Genomic DNA, 15453 nt, shown 5'->3' with positions numbered 1-15453 from the left:
TATCAGTCTGAGGACTAATCCGCTACGCCACGCTGCCATTTCGCAATCGAAGTAACAAGTTTTGTTCTTTATAACTTTTATAGTAGTCAGATATCGGGGAAATTGTACACTTGTATAGAGTGCTTGCACGAAAGGTCATGAGTTCAAATCATCCTCCAGACACGCTCCATAAGATATGCTAATGCATGGAGTACAAAGAATTACTTTGATCAAAACCAGTTAAACAGGTGATTGGTATTGTACTCCGTGCATTTGTATGTCCTCTGGAGCGTGTCTTTAGGATGGTTTGAACTTTATGATCTTCCATGCAAGCACCCTATAGTAGAAACGGCAAAATGTATCAGTTTACCATAATGACAAAATGGTCCAAAATCGACATTTTATGTTTTTAGGCCACATCTCACGAAGCGTCACGTTCGTTTACATTTGCTATACCAATTGAAAATGTTTTATTGTAAAAGGAATGAAACATTCGTTTCATATATGAAATTTGTTAACAGTTAAGTTTATTACCAATTTAAATTGAAATAAATACGCATAAACAACTCATTTCTGAATATTATTTATATTAAAATACGCTTTTGCGATGAGAAAAAAACAAGAAAAGAAAACAAGAAAACAACAATTGAATATACTTTTAAAAAAAGACCACCAATGGGACTCGAACCACATCGGTCAATAGTCAAAAGGTTATCAGTCTGAGAACTAATCCGCTACGCCACGCTGCCATTTCGCAATCGAAGTATCAAGTTTTGTTCTTTTATAGTAGTCAGGTATCGGGGAAAGTGTAAACTTAATTGTATAGTGGAAATGGCAAAGTGTATCATTTTACTATAATGACAAATGGTAAACTGGTAACATTTGTTATTTTAATGCAAAGGAATGAAACATTGATTCACGTTCGTTTATATATGAAAAGTTTTAATGCAAAGTGAAATATTTTACCATTTTGAATTGAAAGAAATACGCATATATATTTATTTCAATTCAAAATGGTAAAGTGTTAACAAATTTCATACAAGAGATTAAGGTGTCATTCCTTTGCATTAAAACATTCTCAATTGGTATAGCAATGTAAACGAACGTGACGCTTCATGAGATGCGGCCTCAAAACATAAAATGTCGATTTTGGACCATTTTGTCATTATGGTAAACTGATACACTTTTGCCATTTCTACTATACAAGTTTACACTTTCCCCGATACCTGACTACTATAAAAGAACAAAACTTGTTACTTCGTTTGTGCAATGGCAGCGTGGCGTAGTGGATTAGTCCTCCGACTGTTAACCTTTTGGCTATTGACTGATGTGCGCGGTTCGAGTCCCAATGGTGGTCTATATTTTTCTTTAAGTGTATTAAATTGTTGTTTCTTTTTTATTTTATTTGTTTCTCATCGCAAAAGCGTATTTTGTTATAAATAATATTCAGAAATGAGTTGTTTCAAATTGTTACATCATAATCTTTCTGATTCGCTCGGATGTGCCTATACGCAGCAAACACAAGTTTTAGAGAAAACATAAATTTTATATGTTAGGTTATATCATAAAGGGTACAAAACGTTTAAATAACATTCAAAACAAACATTTTGGAAAACATGCTGCAAAACATTGTGATATTGTACGAAAAATGCATTTGTAGTGTTTTTGAGTTATGAGACAAAAACGAAAATTGACTCGGTATCATACAGAAGAGGGCCATAATTACAAAACTTGTGTCATTTAGCATAGGAGGTGTTGTCAGTGACCACTCCCTAAATAACTCAACATTTTTATCAACAATTTTATTAGGATTCAAAAGGATATTATCTACTCTCTAATCGTGTGCAATATGAAGCTCATACAACATTCTGTTTTTGAGTTATGGACAAAAACGACATTTTAGAGCAGTTTAGAGCCATAATTATGAAACGTGTGTAATTTAGCATATGGGGTATTTTCAGTGACCACTCCTTAACTAAACCCAATTCATTATCAACAATTTTATTATGATTGCAAAGCATATAATCCCCTCTCAAGTCGTGTGCAATATGAAGCTCATACAACATTCTGTTTTTGAGTTATGACAAAACGACATTTTAGAGCAGTTTCAAGCCATAATTATGAAACGTGAAATTTAGCATATGGGTGTTTCCAATGACCACTCCTTAAATAAACGAATTTTTATCAACAATTTTAATATGATTGCAAAGTATTTGTGAAATTTGAGCCATAATTTCCGTTTTTGATGAAAAAAACGAAATTTAGATGAAATTTTTGCATTCGGTAGAGACAATCAACGAAAAAAGTCCTTCAATGACACTCTGTCGAAATTCCGTGCAGAATTTTTATGTCATGGAAATGACAATATTGTGTTTGGGAAGAAACATGACATCTACAATAATGATTTATTCTTCCCTCTCCCCATCAAGCAAAATGTTGGAACACATTGGGGAACCGCTGAAGACATTGGCATTTCTCAACATTGTACGGGGGAGAGGGGTGACAGTTTTCCTTTATTTACACAAAAGCGTTCCAAGACTTTTTTCGTTGATTGTCTCTACCGAATGCAAAATATTTCATCTAAATTTCGTTTTTGCCTCTTAACTCAAAAACGGAATGTCGTCTGAGCTTCAAATTGCACATGATTTGAGAGTGGATTATATGCTTTGTAATCATAATAAAATTGTTGCTAAAGAATTTGGTGTATTTATGGAGTGGTCATTTTAAACACCCCCTATGCTAAATTACTCACGTTTCTTAATCATGGCTCTAAAATGCTCTAAAATGTCGTTTTTGTCCATAACTCAAAAACAGAATGTTGTATGAGTTTCATATTGCACCAGATTTGAGAGTAGATAATATCCTTTTGAATCATAATAAAATTGTTGATAAAATGTTGGGTTATTTAGGAGTGGTCACTGAAAATACCTCCTATGCTAAATTACACAAGTTTCGTAATTATGCCCTCTACTGTAAAAAACCCTCAAAAACACTACAAATACATTTTTTACAATATCACAATGTTTTGCAGCATGTTTCCAAAATATTTTCAATGTTATTAAAACTTAAAACATTTTGTACCCTTTATGATATAACCCAACATGTAAATGTTTTCTAAAACTTGTGTTCGCTGAGTATAGGCATATATAAATGTCTTCTGGAAAACTTGTGTATGCTGAGTATAGGCATATCCGAGCGAATCAGAACGATTATGATGTAACAATTTGAAACAACTCATTTCTGAATATTATTTATATTAAAACACGCTTTTGCCATGAGAAAAAAAAAGAAAAGAAAAAAAACACAATTGAATATACTTTTTTTTTAAAAGACCACCACTGGGACTCGAACCATTCACATCGGTCATAGTCAAAAGGTTATCAGTCTGAGGACTAATCCGCTACGCCACGCTGCCATTTCGCAATCGAAGTAACAAGTTTTGTTCTTTTATAACTTTTATAGTAGTCAGATATCGGGGAAATTGTAACTTAGATAGAATGCTTGCACGAAAGGTCATGAGTTCAAATCATCTCCAGACACGCTCCATAAGATATGCTAATGCATGGAGTACAAAGAATTACTTTGATCAAAACCAGTTAAACAGGTGATTGGTATTGTACTGCATTTGTATGTCCTCTGGAGCGTGTCTTTAGGATGGTTTGAACTTTATGATCTTCCATGCAAGCACCCTATAGTAGAAACGGCAAAATGTATCAGTTTACCATAATGACAAAATGGTCCAAAATCGACATTTTATGTTTTTAGGCCGCATCTCACGAAGCGTCACGTTCGTTTACATTTGCTATACCAATTGAAAATGTTTTATTGCAAAAGGAATGAAACATTCGTTTCATATATGAAATTTGTTAACAGTTAAGTTTATTACCAATTTAAATTGAAATAAATACGCATAAACAACTCATTTCTGAATATTATTTATATTAAAATACGCTTTTGCGATGAGAAAAAAAACAAGAAAATAAAAAAGAAAACGACAATTGAATATACTTTTAAAAAAGACCACCAATGGGACTCGAACCACATCGGTCAATAGTCAAAAGGTTATCAGTCTGAGGACTAATCTGCTACGCCACGCTGCCATTTCGCAATCGAAGTATCAAGTTTTGTTCTTTATAGTAGTCAAAGTAGTTTAAGTAGTCTTATCATTGTATAGTGGAAATGGCAAAGTGTATCACTTTACCATAATGACAAAATGGTCCAAAATCGACATTTTATGTTTTGAGGCCGCATCTCATGAAGCGTCACGTTCGTTTACATTTGCTATACCAATTGAGAAAGTTTAATGCAAAGGAATGAAACATTGATTTCATATATGAAATTTGTTAACACTTTACCATTTTGAATTGAAAGAAATACGCATATATATTTATTTCAATTCAAAATGGTAAAGTGTTAACAAATTTCATATAAGAGATTAAGGTGTCATTCCTTTTGCATTAAAACATTCTCAATTGGTATAGCAAATGTAAACGAACGTGACGCTTCATGAGATGCGGCCTCAAAACATAAAATGTCGATTTTGGACCATTTTGTCATTATGGTAAACTGATACACTTTGCCATTTCTACTATACAAGTTTACACTTTCCCCGATACCTGACTACTATAAAAGAACAAAACTTGTTACTTCGTTTGTGCAATGGCAGCGTGGCGTAGTGGATTAGTCCTCCGACTGTTAACCTTTTGGCTATTGACTGATGTGCGCGGTTCGAGTCCCAATGGTGGTCTATATTTTTTCTTTAAGTGTATTAAATTGTTGTTTTTTTTATTTTATTTTTTTCTCATCGCAAAAGCGTATTTTGTTATAAATAATATTCAGAAATGAGTTGTTTCAAATTGTTACATCATAATCTTTCTGATTCGCTCGGATGTGCCTATACGCAGCAAACACAAGTTTTAGAGAAAACATAAATTTTATATGTTAGGTTATATCATAAAGGGTACAAAACGTTTAAATAACATTCAAAAAAAACATTTTGGAAAACATGCTGCAAAACATTGTGATATTGTACGAAAATGCATTTGTAGTGTTTTTGAGTTATGAGACAAAAACGACAATTGACTCGGTATCATACAGAAGAGGGCCATAATTACAAAACTTGTGTCATTTAGCATAGGAGGTGTTGTCAGTGACCACTCCCTAAATAACTCAACATTTTTATCAACAATTTTATTAGGATTCAAAAGGATATTATCTACTCTCTAATCGTGTGCAATATGAAGCTCATACAACATTCTGTTTTTGAGTTATGGACAAAAACGACATTTTAGAGCAGTTTAGAGCCATAATTATGAAACGTGTGTAATTTAGCATATGGGGTATTTTCAGTGACCACTCCTTAACTAAACCCAATTCATTATCAACAATTTTATTATGATTGCAAAGCATATAATCCCCTCTCAAGTCGTGTGCAATATGACGCTCATACAACATTCTGTTTTTGAGTTATGGACAAAAACGACATTTTAGAGCAGTTTCGAGCCATAATTATGAAACGTGTGTAATTTAGCATATGGGGTGTTTCCAATGACCACTCCTTAAATAAACCAAATTCTTTATCAACAATTTTAATATGATTGCAAAGTATATGATCCACTCTCAAATCGTGTGAAATTTGAAGCTCATACGACATTCCGTTTTTGAGTTATGAGGCAAAAACGAAATTTAGATGAAATATTTTGCATTCGGTAGAGACAATCAACGAAAAAAGTCCTTGGAACGCTTACACACTCTGTCGAAATTCCGTGCAGAATTTCTTATGTTCATGGAAATGACCTATATTGTGTTTGGGAAGAAACATGACATCTACAACAATGATTTACCCTTCCCCTCTCCCCATCAATCAATGTTGGAACACATTGGGGAACCGCTGAAGACATTGGCATTTCTCAACATTGTACGGGGGAGAGGGGGTGACAGTTTTCCGTTATTTACACGCAAGCGTTCCAAGACTTTTTTCTTTGATTGTCTCTACCGAATGCAAAATATTTCATCTAAATTTCGTTTTTGTTTCATAACTCAACAACGGAATGTCGCATGAGCTTCAAATTGCACACGATTTGAGAGTGGATTATATGCTTTGTAATCATAATAAAATTGTTGCTAAAGAATTTGGTTTATTTAGGAGTGGTCATTTTAAACACCCCTATGCTAAATTACTCACGTTTCTTAATCATGGCTCTAAAATGCTCTAAAATGTCGTTTTTGTCCATAACTCAAAAACAGAATGTTGTATGAGTTTCATATTGCACCAGATTTGAGAGTAGATAATACCTTTGAATCATAATAAAATTGTTGATAAAAATGTTGGGTTATTTAGGGAGTGGTCACTGAAAATACCTCCTATGCTAAATTACACAAGTTTCGTAATTATGCCCTACTGTAAAAAACCTCAAAAACACTACAAATACATTTTTTACAATATCACAATGTTTTGCAGCATGTTTCCAAAATATTTTCAATGTTATTAAAACTTAAAACATTTTGTACCCTTTATGATATAACCCAACATGTAAATGTTTTCTAAAACTTGTGTTCGCTGAGTATAGGCATATATAAATGTCTTCTGAAAACTTGTGTATGCTGAGTATAGGCATATCCGAGCGAATCAGAACGATTATGATGTAACAATTTGAAACAACTCATTTCTGAATATTATTTATATTAAAACACGCTTTTGCCATGAGAAAAAACAAGAAAAGAAAAAAAAACACAATTGAATATACTTTTTTTTTTAAAGACCACCACTGGGACTCGAACCATTCACATCGGTCATAGTCAAAAGGTTATCAGTCTGAGGACTAATCCGCTACGCCACGCTGCCATTTCGCAATCGAAGTAACAAGTTTTGTTCTTTTATAACTTTTATAGTAGTCAGATATCGGGGAAATTGTAAACTTAGAGAGAGTGCTTGCACGAAGGTCATGAGTTCAAATCATCTTCCAGACACGCTCCATAAGATATGCTAATGCATGGAGTACAAAGAATTACTTTGATCAAAACCAGTTAAACAGGTGATTGGTATTGTACTCCGTGCATTTGTATGTCCTCTGGAGCGTGTCTTTAGGATGGTTTGAACTTTATGATCTTCCATGCAAGCACCCTATAGTAGAAACGGCAAATGTATCAGTTTACCATAATGACAAAATGGTCCAAAATGGACATTTTATGTTTTTAGGCCGCATCTCACGAAGCGTCACGTTCGTTTACATTTGCTATACCAATTGAAAATAAAAAAAAAAAAAAGGAATGAAACATTCGTTTCACATATGAAATTTGTTAACAGTTAAGTTTATTACCAATTTAAATTGAAATAAATACGCATAAACAACTCATTTCTGAATATTATTTATATTAAAATACGCTTTTGCGATGAGAAAAAAACAAGAAAAGAAAACAAGAAAACAACAATTGAATATACTTTTAAAAAAAAGACCACCAATGGGACTCGAACCACATCGGTCAATAGTCAAAAGGTTATCAGTCTGAGGACTAATCCGCTACGCCACGCTGCCATCTCGCAATCGAAGTATCAAGTTTTGTTCTTTTATAGTATCGGGGAAAGTGTAACTTAATTGTATAGTGCAAAGGAATGAAACATTGATTTGTTATATTTTAATGCAAAGGAATGAAACATTTTTTATTATGAATTTACCATTTTACCATTTTGAATTGAAAGAAATACGCATATATATTTATTTCAATTCAAAATGGTAAAGTGTTAACAAATTTCATATAAGAGATTAAGGTGTCATTCCTTTGCATTAAAACATTCTCAATTGGTATAGCAAATGTAAACGAACGTGACGCTTCATGAGATGCGGCCTCAAAAACATAAAATGTCGATTTTGGACCATTTTGTCATTATGGTAAACTGATACACTTTGCCATTTCTACTATACAAGTTTACACTTTCCCCGATACCTGACTACTATAAAAGAACAAAACTTGTTACTTCGTTTGTGCAATGGCAGCGTGGTGTAGCGGATTAGTCCTCCGACTGTTAACCTTTTGGCTATTGACTGATGTGCGCGGTTCGAGTCCCAATGGTGGTCTATATTTTTTCTTTAAGTGTATTAAATTGTTGTTTTTTTTATTTTATTTTTTTTTCATCGCAAAAGCGTATTTTGTTATAAATAATATTCAGAAATGAGTTGTTTCAAATTGTTACATCATAATCTTTCTGATTCGCTCGGATGTGCCTATACGCAGCAAACACAAGTTTTAGAGAAAACATAAATTTTATATGTTAGGTTATATCATAAAGGGTACAAAACGTTTAAATAACATTCAAAAAACATTTTGGAAAAAACATGCTGCAAAACATTGTGATATTGTACGAAAAATGCATTTGTAGTGTTTTTGAGTTAGGAGACAAAAACGACAATTGACTCGGTGTCATACAGAAGAGGGCCATAATTACAAAACTTGTGTCATTTAGCATAGGAGGTGTTGTCAGTGACCACTCCCTAAATAACTCAACATTTTTATCAACAATTTTATTAGGATTCAAAAGGATATTATCTACTCTCTAATCGTGTGCAATATGAAGCTCATACAACATTCTGTTTTTGAGTTATGGACAAAACGACATTTTAGAGCAGTTTAGAGCCATAATTATGAAACGTGTGTAATTTAGCATATGGGGTATTTTCAGTGACCACTCCTTAACTAAACCCAATTCATTATCAGCAATTTTATTATGATTGCAAAGCATATAATCCCCTCTCAAGTCGTGTGCAATATGACGCTCATACAACATTCTGTTTTTGAGTTATGGACAAAAACGACATTTTAGAGCAGTTTCGAGCCATAATTATGAAACGTGTGAATTTAGCATATGGGGTGTTTCCAATGACCACTCCTTAAATAAACCAAATTTTATCAACAATTTTAATATGATTGCAAAGTTATGATTTCTGAAAATTGAAGTTTTATACGACATTCCGTTTTGAAACCAAATTCTTTATCATGACCTAATTTTAATATGATTGCAACAATGATATGATCCACTCTCCCCATCAAGCAAATGTGAAATTTGGGGAACCGCTGAAGACATTGGTTTTCAACATTGTATGGGGAGAGGGGGATGAAGTATTTTGCATTTACACGCAAGCGTTCCAAGACTTTTTTTTCGTTGATTGTCTCTACCGAATGCAAAATATTTCATCTAAATTTCGTTTTTGTTTCATAACTCAAAAACGGAATGTCGCATGAGCTTCAAATTGCACACGATTTGAGAGTGGATTATATGCTTTGTAATCATAATAAAATTGTTGCTAAAGAATTTGGTTTATTTAGGAGTGGTCATTTTAAACACCCCTATGCTAAATTACTCACGTTTCTTAATCATGGCTCTAAAATGCTCTAAAATGTCGTTTTTGTCCATAACTCAAAAACAGAATGTTGTATGAGTTTCATATTGCACCAGATTTGAGAGTAGATAATATCCTTTTGAATCATAATAAAATTGTTGATAAAAATGTTGGGTTATTTAGGGAGTGGTCACTGAAAATACCTCCTATGCTAAATTACACAAGTTTTGTAATTATGCCCTCTACTGTAAAAAAAAACCCTCAAAAACACTACAAATACATTTTTTTACAATATCACAATGTTTTGCAGCATGTTTCCAAAATATTTTCAATGTTATTAAAACTTAAAACATTTTGTACCCTTTTATGATATAACCCAACATGTAAATGTTTTCTAAAACTTGTGTTCGCTGAGTATAGGCATATATAAATGTCTTCTGGAAAACTTGTGTATGCTGAGTATAGGCATATCCGAGCGAATCAGAACGATTATGATGTAACAATTTGAAACAACTCATTTCTGAATATTATTTATATTAAAACACGCTTTAGCCATGAGAAAAAACAAGAAAAGAAAAAACACACAATTGAATATACTTTTTTTTAAAAGACCACCACTGGGACTCGAACCATTCACATCGGTCATAGTCAAAAGGTTATCAGTCTGAGGACTAATCCGCTACGCCACGCTGCCATTTCGCCATCGAAGTAACAAGTTTTGTTCTTTATAACTTTTATAGTAGTCAGATATCGGGGAAATTGTAACTTATAGAGTGCTTGCACGAAAGGTCATGAGTTCAAATCATCTTCCAGACACGCTCCATAAGATATGCTAATGCATGGAGTACAAAGAATTACTTTGATCAAAACCAGTTAAACAGGTGATTGTTATTGTACTCCGTGCATTTGTATGTCCTCTGGAGCGTGTCTTTAGGATGGTTTGAACTTTATGATCTTCCATGCAAGCACCCTATAGTAGAAACGGCAAAATGTATCAGTTTACCATAATGACAAAATGGTCCAAAATCGACATTTTATGTTTTTAGGCCGCATCTCACGAAGCGTCACGTTCGTTTACATTTGCTATACCAATTGAAAATGTTTTATTGCAAAAGGAATGAAACATTCGTTTCATATGAAATTTGTTAACAGTTAAGTTTATTACCAATTTAAATTGAAATAAATACGCATAAACAACTCATTTCTGAATATTATTTATATTAAAATACGCTTTTGCGATGAGAAAAAAAAAAAAAAGAAAAGAAAACAAGAAAACAACAATTGAATATACTTTTAAAAAAAAGACCACCAATGGGACTCGAACCACATCGGTCAATAGTCAAAAGGTTTTGCCATTAGTCTGAGGAAAGTGTAAACTAATCCGCTGGTCCATTTTTAGTTTTTGAGGTCACGCTGCCATTTCAAAGGAATGAAACATTATTTTGTTTTGTTAACATTTATAGTTAGTCATTTTGAATTGAAAGAAATACGCATATATATTTATTTCAATTCAAAATGGTAAAGTGTTAACAAATTTCATATAAGAGATTAAGGTGTCATTCCTTTTGCATTAAAACATTCTCAATTGGTATAGCAAACGTAAACGAACGTGACGCTTCATGAGATGCGGCCTCAATAACATAAAATGTCGATTTTGGACCATTTTGTCATTATGGTAAACTGATACACTTTGCCATTTCTACTATACAAGTTTACACTGTCCCCGATACCTGACTACTATAAAAGAACAAAACTTGTTACTTCGTTTGTGCAATGGCAGCGTGGTGTAGCGGATTAGTCCTCCGACTGTTAACCTTTTGGCTATTGACTGATGTGCGCGGTTCGAGTCCCAATGGTGGTCTATATTTTTTCTTTAAGTGTATTAAATTGTTGTTTTTTTTTATTTTATTTTTTTCTCATCGCAAAAGCGTATTTTGTTATAAATAATATTCAGAAATGAGTTGTTTCAAATTGTTACATCATAATCTTTCTGATTCGCTCGGATGTGCCTATACGCAGCAAACACAAGTTTTAGAGAAAACATAAATTTTATATGTTAGGTTATATCATAAAGGGTACAAAACGTTTAAATAACATTCAAAAAAACATTTTGGAAAACATGCTGCAAAACATTGTGATATTGTACGAAAAATGCATTTGTAGTGTTTTTGAGTTATGAGACAAAAAACGACAATTGACTCGGTGTCATACAGAAGAGGGCCATAATTACAAAACTTGTGTCATTTAGCATAGGAGGTGTTGTCAGTGACCACTCCCTAAATAACTCAACATTTTTATCAACAATTTTATTAGGATTCAAAAGGATATTATCTACTCTCTAATCGTGTGCAATATGAAGCTCATACAACATTCTGTTTTTGAGTTATGGACAAAACGACATTTTAGAGCAGTTTAGAGCCATAATTATGAAACGTGTGTAATTTAGCATATGGGGTATTTTCAGTGACCACTCCTTAACTAAACCCAATTCATTATCAACAATTTTATTATGATTGCAAAGCATATAATCCCCTCTCAAGTCGTGTGCAATATGACGCTCATACAACATTCTGTTTTTGAGTTATGGACAAAAACGACATTTTAGAGCAGTTTCGAGCCATAATTATGAAACGTGTGTAATTTAGCATATGGGGTGTTTCCAATGACCACTCCTTAAATAAACCAAATTCTTTATCAACAATTTTAATATGATTGCAAAGTATATGATCCACTCTCAAATCGTGTGAAATTTGAAGCTCATACGACATTCCGTTTTTGAGTTATGAGGCAAAAACGAAATTTAGATGAAATATTTTGCATTCGGTAGAGACAATCAACGAAAAAAGTCCTTGGAACGCTTAGCACACTCTGTCGAAATTTCGTGCAGAATTTCTTATGTTCATGGAAATGACCTATATTGTGTTTGGGAAGAAACATGACATCTACAACAATGATTTACCTTCCCTCTCCCCATCAAGCAATGTTGGAACACATTGGGGAACCGCTGGAGACATTGGCATTTCTCAACATTGTACGGGGAGAGGGGTGACAGTTTTCCGTTATTTACACGCAAGCGTTCCAAGACTTTTTTCTTTGATTGTAGGTTTCGAGGGAGGGTTCTGTACATCGTACTTTGTGGATTTTTTTTTGAGCACCAAATTTGGAACATACGCACAGTACACTGGGTCCGATTGGGGCCGTTTTTCGGCAATTTTCCTAAAGGGATTTTTTTGCAATGGTTGGGGGCACGTGTCCCCGTGTCCCTATGATGCTACGCCACTGTACAGCGCTCCTAAAAGCCGAGATTAACAGCACTTCATCACTCAAGACTCAAGATAAAAGTCATTTACATGTAGTTTGTGTGTTTCTTATTTTATCGTCAGAATATTGGATAAAGAGAATGTTTCGGATGGCGCTCTACCAAACGGTGCGGATGGCGCTCTACCAAAAGGTGCGGATGGCGCTTTATCAAACGATGTGGATGGTACATTACCAAATGATGTTGACGGTGCTTTACCAAACTCAGAATGTAGAGATACAAATAGTTTACCCAACAATACTACATGTTCTATCAAGGAAAAGGATGACACAACGAGAACTCCAATATTAGCCCAGTTATCCTTGGTTTCATGACAGCAGTCATTTTGGTTCATTTTTGTAATATGAGTGTTGCAATGACAAGTATGAGCTACTGAGCGTAGTTTATTGACGTTTTGCAATTTCTTTCATGTCATACGTGTCTTTCGGGAAATGTGCCGATATAATGTAAAACATTAGTTTCTATTCAGTGTATCAAAATAGCTGTTGTGGGTCGGTACTTGAGAAACATCACTTTGCACTCACATCCAGTTAAACAATATGCTATATGTACGGTATGACATCATATCATGTGAAACTCTCAGTCCAATGGATCTGTTTTTAAGTGTGCTTTAGGCTTGGCTTTAGGTCTGCTATTGTTGGCAGTATGCTTCGACTATATTTATAAATACGTATTTATAAATACGCACGTGGCCACCGCCGCGCTGCCATAACAGCTTATGTAGGCCAGTAAGTCTCGAAGTGACCTTCTACATAACAGGTGGCCTTTCTGTACATTTGGATGCAAAGGAGGTAAACAACACGAGACTACTCTGCATCAAAATAGTCTATTTTGTTAAACTTTGTGATTATTTTGTAAAGGTTTCCTTCAATAAATATTTTTCCGTCGGCAAATACTTCAAAATGTTGTGTTTGATAATATGCTACAAATTCATAATCCCTATGTGTAATAATTTTGCTATTCAATTAATACTTAGATTTAATAATATTTATCTAAAGAATTCCTATCCTTTTCAATGGCATGAGGACTTAGTCACGTTTGCTGGTCTTGGTATGTCGTACCCATGGGTACAAGTGCGTATTTATAAATACGTATTTATAAATAAAGTCGAAGGTAGCTGGTTGAAGTCTAGACAGATTTTGCTAATGCGTACAACATTATAATTCACCAGTACAAGATGACAACCAAATACGTTTGGTATACATAAGCGTCGTATCGTGATATCTGTAAGATAAATTTTGTAGATTTATTCACCACTGTAGGTGATATCCCAATCCATCACTGTCAATTGCGATGTTTTTTATTAAATCTCGTCATAATTCAAATTTGACATCTTGTGCCATGTAAGTAACTTTGATCAACAAACGTTCAATTGTAGACAAGCTTTTGCTTTATCGAGCGGCTTACCATATCAAGTTACGAGATTATGTATTTTCAATATAGGATACTGTTGATAAATTGTGCCCAGGGTGCGGAATCAATAATAATTTCTTTACGAGCAAAGGGTACTCAAGATCATCAACAGTGCACGCACGACGCAACACAACATAGTGTGCACACCATATTGAAGGTTATGAATTTTCTGGATGTTTTGCTATCATATAAGCTCATATAGCCGATACTTTCTGACAATTTGAGCTAATTTGCTAGCAACACTTTTGAGTTTATACATCCATGATAAAAAATAGTTACCTGATCAGATTTAAAATTTGAAACATTGTGTCTTTGTAATCATCACAAAATGGTATGAAGAGTAATTGTGTATTAATGTGATTTTGTACTTGTAATAATATTTAAAATCACCTGTACATGCCTTTTTATAAATTTGAAATCAAAATGACCTACAATTGTACATATTATGGATTTTTTTGTATGTAATGAAATCCTGTAAAGAATCTTTATAGAAACACTATTTAATTGTAGAATGAAGGATGACACATAAATCATTCCGTATTCTTTATATTATGAGGCCCCTGACTGTTCCCAACCGTCCCGGTGTTCAAATGGACCCCAATGGAAATAAGCTTCAATAGAGGCTTTCTTGGGTTATCCAGGGTTGTCAACCCCAACAAATCAAATCAAATCAAAATCTGTACACATATCTCGCAGTCAATTTCGAAAGAGTAAGCTGTTAACCCCAATCCATCCTAATGTTGTTTTGATATGTGGCCCTTAAAATGACTCATGAAGGCATCCGATTCGTGAAGGATGTGAACTGATTCTGATATCAATTATTTTCAAACTAGGTAAAAGCGATATATATGTGGGGTGTACGTGTATGTACGTGTGTAGGGGTATGGGATGTATGTAGGGGTGTACTTGTAAAGCAGATAGAAGTGAGGACATTATTCTATACTATAATATGTACAATGTGAGGACAGTGAAAAAATGTGAGGACAATTTCAATTAAGGTTACACAAGGTTTTTGGATCTCCATTAGTTACAAGTCCTCACTACTGGAGTCTCTGGCCTCAGCCCTGCCGGCTTGCGGCCTTGATGTTTTATGTTGATACTGGTTTATAGTGGTTCAAAGCTTAAAAACATCAAAGCCGCAAGACCGACAGGCTGATGCCGGAAACTCACATGAAAGTACGCCCATCTTGCGTAACCTTAATGTATTGTTATAGATCTAGACAGTCCATCACCCATACATTTGACACCACAGAATATATTATTCTTATTTTGATATTAGGCCTAATGTTTAATTTTACCCATTAATCACGTAGATATATATACATGCACACAATTTACATTCAGTGGTGTCAATTGTCCTCGCATGGACATGTTTTCACATACATATGTCCTCACATAGATATGTAT

General features: G+C 33.9%; 1 protein-coding gene across 1 annotated transcript in view; it reads left to right on the top strand.

The window, feature by feature from the left end:
* The window catches only part of LOC140164383 (uncharacterized), a 169469-nt gene extending 154319 nt beyond the window's left edge, over nt 1-15150 (top strand). The window contains exon 5 of the mRNA XM_072187658.1: nt 12698-15150. Coding sequence (XP_072043759.1) covers nt 12698-12947 — 250 coding nt within the window. The 3' untranslated portion in view covers nt 12948-15150. The remainder of the gene's footprint in view (nt 1-12697) is intronic.
* Nucleotides 15151-15453: the final 303 nt, after the last annotated feature.

The sequence above is a fragment of the Amphiura filiformis genome, chromosome 11 (assembly GCF_039555335.1).
Source record: "Amphiura filiformis chromosome 11, Afil_fr2py, whole genome shotgun sequence".
NCBI classification, from domain to species: Eukaryota; Metazoa; Echinodermata; class Ophiuroidea; order Amphilepidida; family Amphiuridae; genus Amphiura; species Amphiura filiformis.
The sequence above is the reverse complement of the archived record's forward strand: the minus strand, read 5'-3'. Positions and strand labels throughout refer to the sequence as shown.